Source organism: Archocentrus centrarchus, chromosome 24 (assembly GCF_007364275.1).
Source record: "Archocentrus centrarchus isolate MPI-CPG fArcCen1 chromosome 24, fArcCen1, whole genome shotgun sequence".
Lineage (NCBI taxonomy): Eukaryota > Metazoa > Chordata > Actinopteri > Cichliformes > Cichlidae > Archocentrus > Archocentrus centrarchus.
This window is the reverse complement of record NC_044369.1, coordinates 22,655,408-22,676,544: the sequence shown is the minus strand read 5'-3', so window position 1 is coordinate 22,676,544 and position 21,137 is coordinate 22,655,408. Positions and strand designations below refer to the sequence as shown.

The following is a 21,137-nucleotide window of genomic DNA, read 5'->3' as shown; positions in this document are numbered from 1 at the left end:
ATGGGGGCTTCACTTCTATCCAAAGTCACTTCGGTCTCTCAGGAAACTTCTCTGCTTTTGACCTTGACAATAGCAGACTGTGTCTGTATTTTATTCATGGGATGTGGGGCTGTCATGGAGATGAGTGCTCCTAGTACAGACGTGGCTCTGTTGCTTTTCTACCTCTGTTCTCGCTCTGGTCGCTCTCTGGTCTTCCTCGCTCCATCCCCATTCAGGAGGAACAAGTGTATCGGTGGTGAGCAAGGAGGCCGCGGCAGCTGATAAGCAGCTTCTGTGCTCTCTGATGAGCTGGCTGTGGAGCCAGCGTGACTGCGGGGCAAAATGGCAAACCTCCCTGAGGCTTTCCAGCTATCGCTAGCAACTGTTTGTCTTTGTTGAGCACTTCATCCCTAGCCATGCAAGCAAGAACACACACACACACACACACACACGATGACACACACACACAAACAACATCAAGGTGGCAAAATAACTTTGGGTCCAGGGGACTCTCAATCATGCCGAAAGCACCTGCAAGGATTTGAAGTAAGGATGAGGACATTAGGGATTCATGGTATTCCCTCTCCAGAAAACAAGGCAGATAAAAAAAAGACATACTTGTGCTATCAAACTTTACACAGTCATACTGCATGCATGCACACACACACACACACACACACACACAAAGAGATTAAAGTGGTCTGTAGCTGACACACACTCACACCAACACACATACATGCACACGTATGCAGAGCGGCAAAACAAAACAGCCCGTGAAGACAAAAAAACCCAAAAAAACTCTGCAGTATGAAGGGCATAACACTGGAGGAATACTTGGATCAAAATCAAATGAATACATTAGCGAAAGGTGGTGTTAACCTGTGAAAGTGGTGGTCTTAGATGTGCTTTTGTCTCGTCCTTTATGACTCTGAAATGTCTTTTATATCACTCTAACCAAGATGTATTAGCATATGAAAAGGCTGTTTTGAAATACTCAAGAATTAGAAACAGAAAAATATAGTAGCTGGGGAGGCAAAAATCCCTCTGCTCACAGTGTGGCCACCCAAAGTGTAGAACGGATGATTTTTGCTTTGTGTTTGTTTTTTTGTTTTTTTTGCCCTTTGGTGAGTTTTAAAACATTCCCAGTCATGGAACATTTTCACTGCTCATTAAAATGGAAATGTGGTTAAATTGCCCTACATGGAGAGGAAAGGTAATGACGAGGGGGGAAGGGGTGACCTTTTTTTTTTTTTTTTGTTTGTTTTTCCTGCACTTTCAGATACATTCATTTGAGTGGGAAGAGGAAGGAATGGCTGCTGGCCCTGTGCTAGGAACCAAAGTCTTCACACACCTGCAAGAGAGAGAGGGGAAGGGAAAAAAAGCGACACAAATGCGCCCTATGAAAAAAAACAGATTGGATCAACAGCTGGCGGGAAAAGGGGGTGGGGGGAGTGGGGTGGGGGGGAGCGAAGGCAAACCTTTTCACCAGGTCCTTGAAATACAAGCTGCAGGAAGCTAGAACATTTTGGTGGACTTCAAACTCTTTGCCTTCAACAATAATTTTCAGGTCTGTAAACTCTTTCGCTCTGCGCTGTTGGTTCAACTCCTTCAACATCTCTGTAGAACAAGAAAAAGAAACAGACAATGCCACATTTGGGTTTAGATTTTTCTCATTTCTGAACATACATGTGCATAAAAAAAAAGAAAGAAAGAAAGAAAGAAAGCATTGCAACAAGAAAGCAAAAAAAAAAAAAAAGTGCAGACTGCTGAACACAATACTGCTGGGGCAGTCTTAAGAAACACTGTTCATTAAATGACAGAGATGTAAAGACCTGGACAAACATTTCAGCAAAACCAAAAAGCAAAGTATGCATCGAAAACAGGAAGCAGAAAAGGGGTGCATGTCAAAATTGAAAACGTAGCTCACATATTGGATATATTGTACCGAGGAGTGTGCATGCTAGTGGACAACAGAGCTAGCAGTGAGATCAGAAACAAGGATCATGATGAGAAAACACTCGCTTGACTGTATTTGACTTTGGCAAATTTACACTCCGGCTCTAGAACTTCAATGAAGGGGAAGCTGAAAGGCTTCTAACAGAGGTGTGTGCTGAAAACAGAAACACTGTCAGTGCATTAATTCATACTGAAATAAAAATTCTTTGGCTTCACGCTAATGCCCTACTCGGCGTGGAGTTGACCTTCAAACACAGCTCATTGAGACAACAACTGCTTATCCCAAAGTCCCAAAACACCCTCAATTACACAATTTTTAAGGAAAAAAAAAAATAAACCCACCCACACCCATACTTGTCTTCATCTCTGGAAAGAAATAATAATAATAAAAAAAAAAGAAACACACTAGAAAAGCAGGGACAAAACATTCTGAGGAAACATGCTTGGAGCAAACCAATGTGCTGTTGAAGGCCGCTGTACAGTGTGAGTTGTGGCGTAGCAGCGCCGTGTTTAATCCTGGCCTTACTGTAGCGTTGGGTTGGAGGCGCTCATTTCTCTGCATCTTAATGAGGCACCATGAGGGGTTGCTGAGAGTGAAAATCAGCGGGAGACTAGCAACTTATTCTACAGCTTTAGGAGGGATAACCAACACCGCTGGGTTGTTAATCTCCGATCGAGAATGCCACTAAAAAGAGAACACTGAGATCCAAACAGCGAGCTACAGACACCATAATGTGGAACATCACGATTATGGGGGGGGGGAGCCGCCCTCTGTACTGTCGTCTTAGCAATAACAGAGCCTGTGAGGCATAGTAAAGACTTGTTTGGTGCAAAGCACAGTCTGCTAGATCCTCCATTAAGAGACAAGAGCCACAATAAGAGATATACAATGATTTAGATAAGAAAGGAGATAAATTCTCCCTTTTCTTGAAGCCAATCTGCACACTACCTTCACAAACAATCTGAACAATGGGAACGTTGAGTCACTTGTCGATCTGCAACAAGACCAAGAAGCATGTGTTTATGAACAAACATGTGCTCCACACAGCTGCATAGCCATGAAATGTGGGACACTGATCAGACTTATGATTGTACTGGTGACACCTAAGATGAAATAAGAGGATTTTTTTTTTATATATCATCATCCCCAAAGAGGTCCGTGTTCACGTCTCAAAGCTGGGATTTAATTAACCTGGAATGACACTCGCCCCTCTCTTTGGCTGGAATATCTACTCATTTAGCTCCTTCCATTCTCCTGTCTGACACTGGGAGCTCAGCTCTGAATTAATTTGGAAGCAGAAATTATACAGTATAAAGACACATGACAAATAAGGTGCAATTCAGAAGCGTGCTTTAGTAAAAATCCTTTTTCTCTGAGCGGCGCATCCTTCAGAGTTATCACATCAACGAATTAATGGCCAGAAAGAAAATGACCAAGTTATTAAACTTGCTGAATACTAAATGGGGAAGAAATAATGAGATGCAATTTTTGAACAATATGTCCAGATGCACAGCTGCGGTGGTTAGAGTAAGCCATACACATTCGCCCGTAAACACAAAGGCTGCCATTTGCCTTGTCTTTCATCCATCTCTCTCCACTCTCCACTCCACTGCTGCTTGTCAGTTGGCCAGCTATCTTATTACTGTGTGGGCATGGACTGTGAATAGCGAATACACAGTAGTTTGCAGTTTGCATTAGTGAATTTCCAGCGACCGATATGCCTCTCACCTCTAATCAGCCACACCGTATACCATCCAGAATAGAGAAAGTGAGAGAGGGAAACAGAGAACTCCACTTGTCAGGAAACAATGGCCGCCTCCCTCTGAGCCATGCAGATACACCTGAATGCCTGATGGAAAAGCTAATTATAGTGTCTTTAGGGTGGACCAGTGAGCGCCCCGGAACAACTCATCACCACCGGGGACCATGAAACTGCACATGGCGTCCCCATTCTCAGCTTTGGCTTGGAGTGTGGTGAGGCAGAGCAGTGCTCAATGGAACCACAGTATCTTTGAATCACCAGACGTCTCAATACTCTGTAGGACTGTCAAGCTCTGTAAGACGGGGTGGCACCAGATGGATAAAAAAGGTAGTTTGAAGTGCACGCGAATTCTTAAAGAGGTATAACGTGCCATAATTCTTGAGTATGTCATGGACTTGAAACAGTGATCGCATGTCCTGCCCTTCAGTAATCCACAGTAATAACACTGGACCTTCACTGGGGTTCACGATTGGTTGACGCACTGCACAAGGGGTACGAACAGTGCTGTTCAGCCTAGTAACTCTACCGTCAAATATCTCTGCGCTGTGGCCAATTGGGTTCACGGGTGTGATTTCTAGTAACCTATCAGAATGCACTGCTATAAGGTGTAGTAATCAGCAACTGAGCTGCTGATAGGCAGTCGTCAGGGGGGGCAACTCGGCACACCATTGGTTGCTGAAGTTGGAGCCATTTTGGGGTTCTACATGTATTTAACATGTGCCTTGCAGACCCACCATTTTGTGTTTAAACAAAAATATATTATTTAAGAAGCATCATCTTACATTATTTTCAGTTTGTTTTGAGTAGCCTGCCAACTCCTTGACCTTCTTTCTGCAATTATCTGAAAAGTCAACAGCAAAAGCAAAATGGTGCAAAAGCGGGGCGGCTGCTGTGTGACGTCTGTCACACTTTGGTGAGGATAAACTCCCCTCTATTTATTTCTCGTGCCAAGAAAATGTTTAAATTTTAAATTGAACTCACAGGTGTTAAGATATGTTTCTGAAATCACAGTGGATCGAATGTTTTAGTGCTTGGCTCATACAAATATAATTTTTTATCATCATAATGTATTATTTTGGCATTATCTTTGATGGATAAGTAAGCCAGCAATATACTAACAAAGTGAAAAAAAAAAAAAGAATATTGATTAAACTATATTGGGGGAAAAAAAGAGGATAACATTAAGAAGGCCATTACTCAAGACAGGTGACAGTACATACAATGAATGTAACTAAAAGTGAGTTTTATAATCTATTAAGTAATTATAATATATAATATTGTAATTACTTCTCTGAAGCATTGATTTTTTTTCTGATTTCTAACATATGAACATATAATCGTACACATATCTGTCCACTGACTGATTCTTTGCTGTGCAGCAGTAATTACACTGATGTGTTCATTCTGATCTTTATTGTTCTTTTTTTAAACTTTCAACGATCAATTCCCTCCGAGACTCGTAGCTTAATTACCCAGAAAAAACCATGCTAGCAGATCAATAAGTCAATGTACAACTCTGCCATAATCGCCATCTTTAGCTTTCAGTAGACAAAAACATTCAATTGTTTTTAACTAGAGGCAGTGCATGATCATTTTCCTCTGCAAAAAGAAATTACTTTTTATCTTCAATGTGGCTATAAGATAGAGCTACAAAGCTATTCTTTTAGCGATGTGTAATGGCAAAGACTTACACTTACGAATAAATTAATTGTATTTTAGACACTGTCACAGTTTTTGTAGATTTTGAATTGATCCAAAATTTATTATATTTTTTGTTAAGCCAACCACATTAAAATAGAAATGAAATACCACTTAAAATGATCTTCAATGTAGGTGCTGAAACCAATTAAAAAACAACTGAAGAATTTATATCTTATTGCTTTCAAACTAAAAAACATCATTCAATGGGCACCTCTTTGGGAAAAAAAGAGGTTATAATGACAAATAACTGCATAAATACAATCTATATAAACACCATAAGCAATTCTAATCAAAATAGATTTGCAGGATAAAAATTAAAGCACAGTTTAACACCCAAAAGAAGAGGACGTGTGCTCACAGAGTAGATTGGACTGAGGAAAACTGATCAAAATGGACTTCCTTGTACAAAAGCCTTTTGATAAGCAGGGATGTTTGAGAAATTTAATTTCAAAGAGAGAGACACACAGCAGAATAAGAACAGCGGGCCAAGTGCATGGTTCATAAGCACACAAAGAAGCTCTTTCCAAGCAAAAAGCTTCCGCAGTGTTAGGCTCCATCAAAAAAAAAAAAGTCTCACCACTGAAGGGAACAGAATTCCTGAAACCCTTCAACAAACAACACATGAGAGTGTCAGGGGGAATTAAGAAATGGTGTAATTAGAATGGGAAAAAATGTTTAAATGATCTGATATTAATAGTGTATTCATGGATTTGTGAGTTTTTGTGACAGAATCCAAATCAAAAAGCTTTTTTTTTTTTTTTTTATCCCTTCTGAGTTTGACAGGGTAAACACTTTTCAGTCTGACTGCACAAATTAAAAACACCTACACAAGGCATTTCAAGGTAGAATGATGGTTAAAAGTTCACTGTCAGCACAGATTGTTGGATGATGTTGTAATCTCTCTATTGTGCAGCCTCTGGTACAAAAGCCAAAAAGATTCACTGTCTGCTGTGACGTCATGGAGGCGTCTGTTACAGAATATTTTGTATGACTGATTTTTTTTTTTTTTTTCTCTTTTTGGAGCCAAACCTTGCTCATTTAAATTCACCTCCAAGCACTGTAATACATGCTCCAACATTAGGAAAATATTTAGTCACATGTGTACAATTATTTAATTACATTTTTGTAAGAAAAACATGCATTAAATTTTTTCATGTTGTGGGATCACGCTTTTTGAAAATCAATCAGGCATTTATTTGTCTGAGCAGCAAAATCCAAGAGAAATTTAACAGCATAATATATGAATAAATATATGAATAAAATAAATGAAAATTTGTATCAAATTTAATATTGCTGCTACACTTATTTAATTTTGAAATATTAAATAATTTCTTTATAGAAGTACCACAAATACATTTTGCTTTCTTACAAAAGGTTTTCCATTAATAAATTCTGCTAACTATTATTACATGTTTATGGTCCTACAATCAGTTTGGTTGTAATAAAAAAAATAAGCATGTGCACAAAAAAAAAAGATTATTTATTAAAATTTGTATTTAAGTGGGAGGGCAAAAAAACAAAGATCACATTTTTTTGTAATATGGGAAAATTGGTCTACATTTTAGTTACTTTGGGAAAATATCTTTTTGTCTTAGTAACAATTTTGTCTAAATTTATTCAATTGTTAAAATACCAAATGTAAGCAAATATATCTTCAGATTTTAATGTGGATATTTAGGGTTTTTTTAAGGCAAATATTTCTGGTTCTTTTTTGTTTTCAATACAAATAATAGCAATAACACAAATAATAAAAATTTAAAAAATGTTTGATTTCAGATTAGCAGCTGGGTATGTCTAAAAGGTGACAAAATATTTCCTTATTTTAAAAAATGTATTACTGCCAAATTAAAAAAAATAAAAAGGGGGCACTCCCACAATATTTTAAAGATATTTGTCCCATCTGTTAGGAAATGCAATCCTTAACACCACCATAAAAAAATCAAATCAAATCAAAAACCCTAGTGGCCCCAGTCAGTGTTTAGCAGATGCAAAATGTCACCACTATCATGATACTAAGATACCATCTGCAGAATAAATGGTTCTTTGCCTACATAAAAGCCATCAAATCTCATGTGTAACCCAATCTACCATGGATCTCTTTCAAAAGCAGTTTCTCTAAACAGTCTCTTAAACATACCTCTAACAATCACCGCCACATTCATTTCTTCAGACGTCTCAACTTTTTTGTGCCTCCTCCCAGTAAAGCAGCTCAAGCAAAGCATCAGAAATCTTCAAGACCCCTTGAGTCTCTAGCTGTCCTGATTTCAGTTTGTAGGAGAGCAGTGGCACCATATAGCCTTGGAGAATAGTCCATGATGAGGGTGCTTTAGTATTTCCCTTGCTCGTATCTGGTGAACTGAACTACTGGAGCCCCAGCACTGCTGCTAGCAAGCTTGGACTGGGTCGGGGGGAGACACCACAGCCAAAAAGGAAAGGAACCTGCACCCCCTCAAAGACGCTGCCTGAGCCTTTGTTTCCTTCAACAATAGACAAGCCAAAAAAAAAAAAAAAAAAACGACCTGGAGTAGCATAAAGCTGCTCTGTCCTGCACGTTATATTCTAACCTCTACATATACCCTCTAGTCCAATACACAAGTGCAAACAAACAACTGGCACCAGTTGAACTAGGCTAAAGCAAATACAAGCACAGGCTTAGAGGAGGAAGGACATAAAGAACAGGCCCTGAAGCATCCACTGGCCCGGTGGAACAGTGTGACAGGATGTCAGGCACTCTTCTTCTTATTCTTGGTGTTTGTGAGAGCACAAAAAATGTCTGTGGTCCTGGCTGGTGCAGTGGCGTCCTCATTAGCCCAGCGTGGGGGGAACAGTAGATGACAAGTGGTCATACACTGGTTTTTAATAAGGTGCTCTTGTTTGCTGTCCATGGGATCGTGCCCCCTTCCTTCAGGCACTGCAATATCTGGTCAAAGTTTGAAAGAAAGAAAATACTGCTACAGCTCTTAGCATGTACACAGATGTGGAAAAAGTTGCCAATGACACTGTTCTGAGACCAGCAGAAATACATAAGTCAAATTGGATATAGTTCACAGGAGGTTTAAAATTTACATTCAGTGCTGAAATTTATGACATTACAATTCAAAGATTCTCCTTCTTGTCTGATGCAGCTACTTCAGCCACAAGAAAAAAAAAATACTTTATGGAGTTTTTTTTTCTCCTTTGGGGGATGTGGTTGCCCAAGAAACTGCTGTGAGCTTAAACCTATTCTTGCCATTTACTTCAGTACATGCATATTATTAGAAAAAAGCACCGTCAGGAGGTTCTTATGATATCAACATCTATTAACAAGTTACATTTTTAAAAGCAGGAATACTCTCAGTATCCACAAAAATTAGCCTATCAAATTAATATCAGAGTTAAAGCAGAACTTTGATTTAAAAATCGACACATTTAAGAGCCGATTTGGAAACGAGGGCTTTGGCAAGTTTCTCTATTTCACTTTGGTAAATGAGAAGAATAAAAGAATAAAGCAAACTAATTTATCTTTCCTCTTTGCAATTAATGAGACTAGAGTGAGCTCTACAACAGATGCACCACAGGATTAACTGGGACATGACTTATGTTCCAAAATAATTCAAAGGAGCGCTGAAATAATTTCAAACTGAGCAAACAAATCACCTCATGCTGCCTATTTTCATTTCCTATTGAAATAAAAAAAATCTAAGACCCTCTGCAGCATCCATTCTAAAAATTGCAAGAAAGTGTGATATCAACAAAATCAGGTCTAAAAACCTTGTAGAGGTACTGAAGTAATACTGGCTGCTCTGCCAATACCCGTCACCCAGTCATGTCAGATAACACGAAGGCCACGTAGACTCAAAGGGAAAAACAAAAGGAGCAGGTGTAATAACACAGACTGCAATCCTGGCATAAAACCATCAAAGATGTATATAGATTTGTATTCTTCTTTCTGTGTGTGTTTCATCCCTTTACACATTACCACTGCATGATACCTTTGCTATTTCTGAACCAGCTCAAAATATGACACAATATTACACTCCCGACCAACTGTTTTTAATCAGAAAACAGAAATACAGCACACACTCAAGTACACAGGCCCCGAAAAATGGAAACACAATTTCAACTTTAACCCCTTTACAAGTGGAAAATATCATAATGTCTGCAACCTGTTTTGACTTCTTGATCCAAGCATATCATTGGACATTTAATGATTTTAAACAATTCTCTACATATATAGGACGGACTGATGACAGCTTAATTAAAGAAAAGTCCAAGTAAGCCTCCTCAGGCTTTGGGTTTATTTTTTAGCAGGTCTGATGTGTAAACAGACACATAGCTCACAGCCAACGCGTTGCTGCAACTTAAATCTCGTCACTAAACCTGAAGGACACCAGCTATGACAGTTTTTGGATGCGATAAAGGTCAAACGTCAGTAACCCGGATGTCACAGACACTTTCACCCCTCGCTGGCATTATTTGAGCAGTCTGATGTTTCCGGTTCTGATGTTTCCGACGTCACTTGAAGGATGCGCGGCACTAATTTTTTTGGTTGGTGTGCTCGCAGTTTTATCGAAAATGTCAGACACAAAACGAATGTTAGTTCAGAACAGAAAGTGAGTGGGCCAGAAAGACGACCTAATGAGATGTGATGAACAGTGAATTAAGTAATAATTATAAAGTAATTATCCAAATTAACTGTTTCCATATAGCAGGAGACGATGGTTCGCTTTTCCGTTTTTCCGCTGGGAGCGGGCAAAAGGTGTGCAACTGGGATAACTCACAATAATGTGATGAAAGCCAATCACAAGAGGCATTTCACTACAGTATAGTTACTGAGTTACAAGCTGAAGACAGTCAGTGTAGAGAATAATTCTGGTAAAACATCCTGGATTGTGTTTTTGGCCCGCAGATGTATTTACATTTATATTGAGGCACCAGGCGAACTCTCTGACAACAGCCCTTGACTGTACAATTTGGATGGATCAATAGCTTCATAACCCCAGAAGTCTAGGAAGTCAGGATTTCTCACAAATCCATCACTTTTCAGATTCCCGCGCCTTAATATTTCCATCATAAGTTGGTCCTGTAAACTTAAGGCAAGAAAAGCCGAGAACTTTTGGGAACAGAGATAAAATTCCTTTAGGAAATACATGCTTGTAAGCTTAAAAAAAAAGTCCACCTTTTATCACTCAGTCCAAGCTTAAGCCTTGAAACGGTGGCTTGGTTTATTTGTCATAATGCCAAAGAGGCAAAATTCCAATGTGGGGTTTGTTTTGTCTTGTTTTTTGTTTTTTTTTAGCAGCATGCTATGATGTAAAAATGCAAAAAGCAGGCTGCAGCCTACTGTATCACAGATTAGCAAGCATTCTGCTTCAGCATTACGGAGGACGTCATTGTCAAACTCAACTCAGGGTTGAGTAATTCATCCGGCCCACGACAGATGACATTGCCATTGTGCAAGACACACGAGGGCTGAGGCAAAGAGGCATTCATGCAGACGCACATGCGGCTGTACGGTTACACAAATACACGTGCACGTGCTCACTCGACTTTAGGCAAGACAAAGTCATGAGAGAATAATCCTAGTAACAATGTTGTGCTTATGAGGAGTTGCTGGCCGGTGTAGATAACATACTGTATGCTTAGAGGGGATTTGATTAGAACTGAGTGGGTGTGCAACACTTCTCCATCTTCCCTTTTAATTAAATTCCTAACTTATTATTACAGAAAATGCTGCAAGGACCAGGGTCCTGTATGACCCACATCGTAAACCTTGCTGGGACCTCCCCCCCCAAAAAAACAAGGCTAAATGGGTGAAGTGAATCATCTGGACATAGATCTTGCATATCAGTATGAATGGAACCTTTCGCAAAGCATCTGTGCAAACTGCATTTCATTTGTGCTTCACCTTGAGAGGGCTGACTGAGAATCCATGCTTCTTTTTTTTTTTTTTTTTTTTTTGGAACAGCAAACCGGGCATGTGTCACACTTAGTCACACAATAACCGAGAGCCACACACACACACACACACACACACACACACACACACACACACACACGCACAAAGGCAGGTTTCTGTTAGTCACTTCTACTGGATCGCCTAAGTTCCAAACACTCACCGAGATTGAGATTTGACCTTAAAGGACAGCATCATGACTAAAACAAATACCAGACTTGTCTTCAGGCCTGAAGTCAGGTAGTCTGTCTACTCTAGTATTTCAAAAACTAAACTTTGAGTTTTCACCAGACTGGAACTTTTATCCCCCCCAGGCACATTTTTTAATTTATTTTTTAGTCTTTTAATACCCAGTGAACAGCTATCCAAAACTGGAAAAAACAAAACAAAAAAAAAAAAAACGTGAAACAACTTTCACAATGCAGTTTACTGAGCGGGTGCACTTTACCGGGTAATGATTGAAGGGAGCACAGCCGGTGATTACAGAGGCATTACCGACATGGGGCGCTGTGTGGAAGTTGAACATGTCAGTGCCATTATGGTGACAATCCAGGGCTGTGTTTGAATTGTCCACTTATGTAGTGCACTTTATAACGAGTTAGCACTTTCATGTATCTGTTTGAAATTTCTTCTGCGACACACCAAGAAATAGCGTATAGAAGCTTTACGCTGCAGCCGTGGACTGTCGTGCATTGCGGTCTGTCTGAAGAAATATAAGAGGCATCAGATACGGAGCTAATGTGATTTTCTTTCCCGATTAGAGTGTCTGGTGAGCATAACACTCCTCGGTTGTCTCAGCCATGCACTGTCTCCTCTCCCCCAGCAGCATGACTATATAAATACAGACATATACTTTGTAAATACAGTCTGAAACAACCTTTGAGACACTTGAATTGCTTTAAACTGTAAATGTGAGTGATATGTTGCTTAGTAGCTTGCTTATGAAATAGCTGCACTCAAGCTATAACAATAATGGTGCTGCTGCTGCTTTAAAACCACACGGTTATTTCTATGTATCTGAAAGCTTTGAAAGGCCAATTCACAACCAGCTGAATTCATATTTAGGGTAAACATGAAGCATGTGAATACAATTGGTGTTATCAGTTTTCATTTAAATGTTGTAGACCATCATGTTTTATCCAAAAATAGCACAACTTATGCGCACGTGGTATCAAATATGGTGCAGATATTCTGATGTTAGTGTGGGGCTGTATGCAGCAAACACAATGTAGTGGATGGAAGAGAATTGGAGAAATTATGGTTGAGCGGTGGTAAGGTGTTGGCAGCTACGGACGGCCCGTCCACCTGCAGAGAGCATCTGCTGCCAGATGGGGGCAGGGTCAAAAATATGTGGTACAGCTGGTGTGTGGGCTACTCACGCCTGTGCTGTTGTTGGTCCATCAGCCAACCATGGAGAAGAGCAGAGTTATAACATGCAAAGACCTGAGGTGAAACCGAAGGTTAAAAACAATGAAAAGCGCCCACAGCAGCCACTGTCTGCGCTTCTCATACTGTATTTTTTCATCTTTCATTCCCCCCCCCCCCCCCCCCCCCCCCCCCCACACACACACACACACACTTCTCCTATTCCTTGTGAACTCTGCAGTCGCTCCCTTTCCTGTTACGACCCACTTGTCAACCAATCAGCATTCGACCGACACACGGCGTCATGCATGCAGAGCACGGTGCAGCTGGGATTTTGGAGGACGTTACGGGAGCATGTTTGCAGTGCTTGAAAACTCCTCTCCATAAGATCTCCGCAGGCAAATACCTCTGCAAATGGACACAACTGCAGAAGCAGAAATGAAACCTCAACCTTTATATCCATGAGGGACTTGACTAAGTGTCAACTTCACAGGTTGTACCACTATTTAAAAAAAAAAGTTCGGCTGCCTTGACAGTAATGCCTAATACCAACAATAAAAGTTCAAAGTTCTGGATGAAGTACTCTTTAAAAGACAACCAGAATGAGCCATTAGGGAAATAAAAAAGGTATCACTGGTCTTTAAATGCTCCCTTTAAGAATAGCTGTGAAGTCGTTTTACGTTTCTGAGTACTGATATACAAGTACAAATACACTTCAAATAAAATAAAGTGCAAATTCCACTTAAGTACTCATTAAAAGTTTAAAGTTACTTTCTCCTCCACTGCCCCAACTGCAGCCCGGGCCCAGCAGGCTCAGCTGAGAAAGCAACTTTCCTCCTCTTCACATTCGGTGGCTGAGCACAGACGCCAGCGTATGCACGAGAGAATGCCGATGTGCTGCCCAGCTCGTCTTGCACCTTTGCTTGTGTTTATGAGTTTTGGTTTGTGGGCATTCTTTACGAGCATTGCACATGGGTGTTACTTGTGTTGCTTGCTTCTGTGGGCTACATTTCTTGCAGGTTGCCTCTAAACAGCACGACAGTAGTATAACCACACAAACATGAAAATAAAAAAAATAAAAAAATCCCATGCCACCAGCGCAGCTTAAGATAAATGTCACATCTACCCCTGAAGACAGAAGATGTGTGTTTACTGGGTAACTTTGTGAAAGTCATAGCAGTCCAAGCAGAAAGGTTAGTGGCGGGGTTAGGGTGTATGTGGGAGTCTTCTCAGCAGACTGCACGCCTGGGATGAGCCTCTGCGGCCTACAGTGGAGTCAGGCGAGTAATCTTTGCATTTCATCAGACACCCCCCCCCCCCCCCCCCCCCCCCCCTTTCTTACACTCCTGCTTCGCTTTCTGTTTCCACCTCCCTCCTTTCACCTTCTCTCTCCAGGGATTGAAAACAAATCTGTTAGGTGACTGGAATGCCCCACAAATTCTGATTGTGTCCAGCATGCTTCAATGCTTACAGTATGTATGGCTGGTGTGCCCTTGTAAAGTTGCAATCTAAAGTTTAAATCTCTAAAGCAACACTTTTTTTTTTAATCCTACATTCCAGAAAGTTGCACTGCATTAGACAAAAATGGCTGTATCTGAGAACGGAGAGTGGGCACAAAGACTACACTGTAGTAGAATAATGATAATAATCAACACCATAACTCAGAGCCGCAGCTTCTAGGGGAAAAAAAAAAAAAATACATTCAGTAAACCTAACAGGGATATGGCACACTGCGGTTTCGGCATCTCATAGTGTTCTATCTTGCTGCTAAGGAAGGGCTATCACGCTTACATAGAGCACCACTAGCCTACAAAGATCCCTTGATTGCAATGCAGGCCATTATCATTTGTCTAAGACACAGACGAATTATTTATCTTTACATGCTAAGGCCACTGCTAACTCTGTTGAATAATGAGTTGGAGAGGGGAGCCATTCTTGCTAATGTCTGGTCTTGTCATTAGTATTTATTAGATGCCCTGCATGCATTATCAAACCCATTTAAAAGTTTGTGGGTAAGGAAAAAACTTTGACTCCCCGCTCAGATAACTGAGCACACGGTGAACATTAGCAGGCTAATGCTGCTGAACTTCTTCGGGATTTTTTTGCTGAGATGTTGCAGCGCATCTGCTGCTGTTTTGGAGTTCTCTCCCTGTTGCAATTACGCCTTCTCATTAGAGAGAAACATCCGTTATTGACTAGCTTCCTGGTAACATCTGCTGTGTTTACACTCAGCCTCATTGATAATACATTACGGCCTATTTGAAAGCTGATGTGCGGGATAACACATCAGCATTTGACTTTTGGCAATTAATCCCGTCCTATCATATAAGTCTGTGACACGAGGAGCTTGAGATTCGAGCCCATCTGAGGGTGTAACCTCCATTCATCTTGGCTCTACTTTACACACAAATTAATGTGCTTCTCCCATAACCGAGGGCAGTGAAAGTTTCATGCTGGTAAATGGCACTGCTCAAGTTTGAGACCTCTCCTGAATACTCAATGCGTGATGCTGCAGCTTAGAGGAACGGAGGGTCACGCTTCTTTACAAATCCAGGCAATGCACGTGTTTGGTGCATGTTCTAAAACCTAAAATGAATGTAATTTGTCGTGACTTTAAGTAAAAATTTTCTAACTTAAAAACTGTTTTTTTGTTTAATTTCTTAAATGCAAAGTTAAAGCACCAAATAATCATAAACAGACTGCTGCAGAATAGTCACATAAAGGTGCTGGTCATAAAATTAGAATATCATGAAAAAGTTGATTTATTTCAGTATTTCCATTCAAAAAGTGAAACTTGTATATTATATTCATTCATTACACACAGACTGATATATTTCAAATGTTTATTTCTTTTAATTTTGATGATTATACATCTAATGAAAACCCCAAATTCAGTATCTCAGAAAATTAGAATATTGTGAAAAGGTTTCATATTGAAGACCCCTGGTGCCACACACTAATCAGCTACTTAACTCAAAACACCTGCAAAGGGCTTTAAATGGTCTCTCAGTCTAGTTCTGTAGGCTACACAATCATGGGGAAGACTGCTGACTTGACAGTTGTCCAGAAGACGACCTTGCACAAGGAGAGCAAAAGGTCATTGCTAAAGAGGCTGCTGTTCACAGAGCTCTGTGTCCAAGCACATTAACAGAGAGGCGAAGGGAAGGAAAAGATGTGCTAAAAAAAAAGTGTACAAGCAATAGTGATAACCGCACCCTGGAGAGGATTGTGAAACAAAACCCATTCAAAAATGTGGGGGAGATTCACAAAGAGTGGACTGGAGTCAGTGCTTCAAGAACCACCACGCACAGACGTATGCAGACATGGGTTTCAGCTGTTGCAGTCCTCGTGTCAAGCCACTCTTGAACAAGAGACAGTGTCAGAAGCGTTTCGCCTGGACTAAAGACAAAAAGGACTGGACTGCTGCTGAGTGCTCCAAAGTTATGTTCTCTGATCAAAGTCAATTTTGCATTTCCTTTGGAAATCAAGGTCCCAGAGTCTGGAGGAAGAGAGGAGAGGCACAGAATCCACGTTGGCTGAGGTCCAGTGTAAAGTTTCCACAGTCAGTGATGGTATGGGGTGCCATGTCATCTGCTGCTGTTGGTCCACTGTGTTTTCTGAGGTCCAAGATCAAGGACATTTTAGAGCACTTCATGCTTCCTGCTGCTGACCAGCTTTATGGAGATGCAGATTTCATTTTCCAACAGGACCTGGCACCTGCACACAGTGCCAAAGCTACCAGTACCTGCTTTAAGGACCATGGTATCCCTGCTCTTAATTGGCCAGCAAACTCGCCTGACCTTAACCCCATAAAAAAATCTGTGGGCTATTGTGAAGAGGAAAATGCGATACGCCAGACCCAACAATTCAGAAAAGCTGAAGGCCACTATCAGAGCAACCTGGGCTCTCATAACACCTGAGCAGTGCCACAGACTGATCGACTCCATGCCACGCCGCATTGCTGCAGTAATCCAGGCAAAAGGAGCCCCAACTAAGTATTGAGTGTTGAACATGCTCATACTTTTCATGTTCACAATTTTCAGTTGGCCAACATTTCTAAAAATCTTTTTTTTTGTTTTGGTCTTAAGTATTATTCTAATTTTCTGATATACTGAATTTGGGGTTTTCATTAGTTGTCAGTTATAATCATCAAAATTAAAAAAAAAACATTTGAAATATATCAGTCTGTGTGTAATGAATGCATATAATATGCAAGTTTCACTTTTTGAATGGAAATACTGAAATAAATCAACCTTTTCATGATATTCTAATTTTATGACCAGCACCTGTATGATAAGGATTATTAATTATTTACATATATCAGTGATGCTGATAGACTATTTTCTACTTACCTATACCTTCAATGTTTTGCAGCTCAGATTGGTTTTGGTTAAAAATGACTCAAAAAGGCTCCTTTGATAGGAAATATTGCTGTGCTAACATGTCCTTGTTTTGCCCTCTAGTCTGTAGTGTATGGATAGGATGGCTGGATAGACCGATAACTAATTTTCAACTGTAAATTATTTAACATTAAATATCTATTTAGCCTTTTCTTTTAAACATTTATCCATTCCATTTGGACTTTGTAAGTGTTTTTCCATTAATTTACATCTGACATTCATATTTGAACTGCTTGTTTACCCACAGGATTCTAACCATTCACCCATTAATTTATGCTAACTTTATGCCTCTCTGCCTGCAAGCACTTTTTTTCTCCATCAAGCGCTTCAACTACAGTACGGGAAAGCAAATAATCAAAAGAGTGTACACTCACCTGCATGCCCGACCCACACATTTGTACTTTTATCTGTGTTGTTGTATTTGTTACTTTTAGTTATGCAGAATAAAAGAATAATTTCACTTCTGTTGAAGTGTAAAACAAAAGCAGCACACACAAGGATTTCATGTCAATAGAAAAAACAAGATCTGGGTTCAGTTTAAAACAACACTGACCATTCCTGATTCAAGGATACAACACCGTCAGCTGCATTCTTTGCAGCCATTCCATTTAATGGTATTTTGTATCATTTTTGAAGTCCTTTCATTTTAAATAACGAATCAAATAAATAAAATTTCTTTCAGTTAACATTCAGTTTATTTATTGGCACAAAATTAAAGTGACCTGACCGTTCAGAATCTGAATACCAAACACTTCTATAACTTTAGCACCTTGAGCCTGTGTGTGTGTGCGCTAACTTCAAGCAGTAGCGGATGATTTATATGAAGATCCATAAAGATTTCAAGTAAAATATAAAGTGCTTAAAACTCTGAAGCAGCCATCTGAGGCTGTGAGGACAGGCAAAACTTTTTGTTACGCTAATAAGGCGAAAGAGACAGTTTGATTGGGCGTTTCAGATGAAAACAGCCATGTGACACTCAGTCCAGCTGTCAGAGGCAAATGAGCAATCTGGGCTTACTGAGCTTTTTTTTCCCCCTCCCTTCCCTCTTTAATCCCTTCTCCTCTTAAATTTTCCACTGCCACTTTGCTAACTGAGGCATTACTGGGCTAAAAAAATAAATAAAAATAAGGCCATTAAAGAACTTGCACATAAATGGAGTAGGGTAAGAATGAAGAGAAGTTGGAAAAGCACAGACCAGGTGGCAGGTACCACGTAGACAGAAGATGAGAGGGGGAGAAAAAAAAAAAGATATGAGTGATGAGAAGAAAAGGAGGGAAAAAAAGCATAGGCTATAAGCAGATATGGGAAGGAGGATGTTAGGACAGTGGGAGAGCCGGAGAGGATGCTGGGAGACAACAGCTTGGAAGGGTGTGCTCAGGAGTGGAAATAGAGCTGAGAGAAGGGGGGGGGAGAGGCTGAGGTGGTTGAGAAGAAAGAGGAAAGTGTAGATATGGTTTCCCCCTCTACTGGGCGACTGCTCCTTGGCTGCACTGTGCCTGTGATTATGCATGTAGCAGCCGGGCTGTCAGGCTTCGGGTCCTGTGAATGAGCCGCCGCTGAGCTTTATCTTGAAATCCTCGTGATTAATGAAGCTGGTGTTACGTTCTGTATGGAGTAGGTGGACGAGGAATGATCAATCTTAATGAGCTATCTACTGTCCCTATATTAACTGTGGGGGGATATAATATATGGGGATCCTGGCGGGGTATCTCTCCTTTAAAATACGATAACGAGGGAGAGAAAGAACGAGGGCGAGCAGCTTTGCTCCCAGCTGCTTATGACACACTGCCGCTGCTTACCTCACGTTTCCTCTCCTCTACTCTCCCCTTCTTCTTGTGGCTCTCTCCTGAGAGCCGGAGCTGTACTAGAAACAGATAGACAGCTCAATGGATGCCATCCTTAGCAAAGTTAAAGAGACAGTGTCAGGTTGCTGCTAGGCACACGAGGAGTGGTCTCCAGAAGTCCCCTGCCGTTCTAAAATGAGATGTTTGAGTCAATATCATTAAGGCCCCATATGGACCTATGTGCCAAGGTTAATTTTAAGCATATCACTACAGTATTGCATGTATTTCTTTTTAAAGAGAAGTACCTGCACATACTGTGTCTAGAGTGATTGTAATAATTTCCTATCTCATTAATAATTTGGAATATTTCTAGCTCTTCTGAATCCAGTTTTTAGTAGAGCTACCTCAACTTAAGGAATGCAATAAAAAAGAGAGGGTGAAAAAAAAAAACACACACACACACTTTGAAATCCACAAGCTAAGCCTGTTTTGGAATCATAATAACCCAAGTTCTGCTGTAGCTAATCCTGATGTGGATAGCTTTAAGATAATCGCTCAGCACAACACCACCACAGTGATTTTAATTAATTTGCTACTGCTGATCTGAGTCAGCAAATTGGAAATTAAATCTTAAAGAAAACCCTACGACTCTTACAATATGTTCGTCTCAGAGAAAGTCGGACTTTTTGCATAATTTCAGGCGAGGATGTAGTAAACAACCTCTGCAAGTGAAAGGGAGATTGAGGCGGAGAAAAGAGGGAGAGAAAGGAGAGGGGTGGGTTTAATTAATGTGCTTGCTATGATTAATGGTCTCAGTGCGGCTATCACAAACTGGCTGTGTTTTTAATAACTGGTTTGAGCGGCCTGTCGTGCTAGGAGTACATTCTGGCGGTTGAATCAAAATAAATATTTATGCATCACTGCAAATACTGAAAGCCTACTGGAGAAATGTAGCTACTGGAGACAGATGTGAGAGGCAATCGTTTTAGTCCACAGACATAAAACAGTAAAAGTTAAACCAACCAACAAAACGGGATGTCAGCTCTAATGTAACCTTTGAGAAGATCTGGGAAGTCCTAAAGAAAACAAGGGACTCATCTCCTTTGAATAAACAGCAGCAGCGTACATAAACTGGATCTGTAAACAGTCGCTATCTCGCTAATTTGGTGATCTATAACGTCCTTACTTAATGGCAATATTGCAGCAATAATGTGCCAGAGAACCAATATGCAAGTGGACAGTAACGCTGCAGTGCCAATATGCTCAGGCCAAAAGTAAACAAAGGTGAACACGTAATTAAAATCTTAGTGAGCCCGCGGTATGAATAAAGCAGATAAGGGAGATGAAATGGTCACACGAGAGGAAAGATGGGTCTGCCCTGGTTGTGAGGCTGGGCCAATCGTGCTGTAGCAAAGTAAAACTCTGATCTTAACTCAACAAGACATCTTAATTGCATTCACTAGCAGTTCCAGAGCGGCTAGGTCCCCAGATTACGGTTGATGTGAGCTGACTGGAAGATGAACTTCCTGGGCAGAGAGGAGGCCGGGTTCTGCCGATTGTGTGAGACGGTGGAGGAGTCTGACTTATAGCCGTTTGTGTTACAATCTCCTGTGCCTGAGTGCACGTAAAGGATGATAAGGTGGAAAGGAAGGGTTAAAATGACGTTTGACATCGCAAAAGAGGCGAGAAGCTGCAGGACGCGCTCGGCGAGCTCTGTCTGTGAGCCCAAACTTCAATCTCTGCTGAAGCCTCCAACACATGTGGCAACTGTGCTTCGTGGGCTCATTATCATTAGGCATTTACCCACAATAATAGCATTTCTCCAAGTGTGACAGTGTGCTGTGTGACTGCAACACAACACAACAGCAACTCTCAGCATTTGTTAAGCTAGAAAAAAAAAAAAAAAAACAAATTACAAAAAACACAGCATGGTCGTCATGGGTAACAGAAGCATCTTCTAAAACTGGGCTCAAATATAGGACTCAACAGCTTCCTTTTGATATTAATCTGTCTTTTTTTTTTTTTTTTTTTAAGTCACGAGCTGCCTCTAAATGGTGCTCAATCACATTTGCAGCGAGTGAGTTCATCCCTGCTGAGCTCTGCACTAGCTTTTCCAGGCTGATATTCATCAGGGCAGCCATCGATTTTAATGACTTGGTCAATAGACACACACTGACTCCACTCTCAGCATCTCCCTCATGCTCGCTCTCTCTCTCTCCCTCTGTGTAGCCATCTCTTCCACCTCCTCCCATGT

The 21,137-nt window shown here is 40.6% G+C and overlaps 1 protein-coding gene across 2 annotated transcripts in view; it reads right to left on the bottom strand.

The window, feature by feature from the left end:
• klhl29 (kelch like family member 29) overlaps positions 1–21,137 on the bottom strand; it is a 242,224-nt gene that overhangs the window by 90,241 nt on the left and 130,846 nt on the right. For both annotated transcript variants that reach the window (XM_030722205.1, XM_030722206.1), the window contains exon 6: positions 1,458–1,596. In XM_030722205.1, the coding sequence (XP_030578065.1) occupies positions 1,458–1,596 (139 nt within the window). The remainder of the gene's footprint in view (positions 1–1,457; positions 1,597–21,137) is intronic.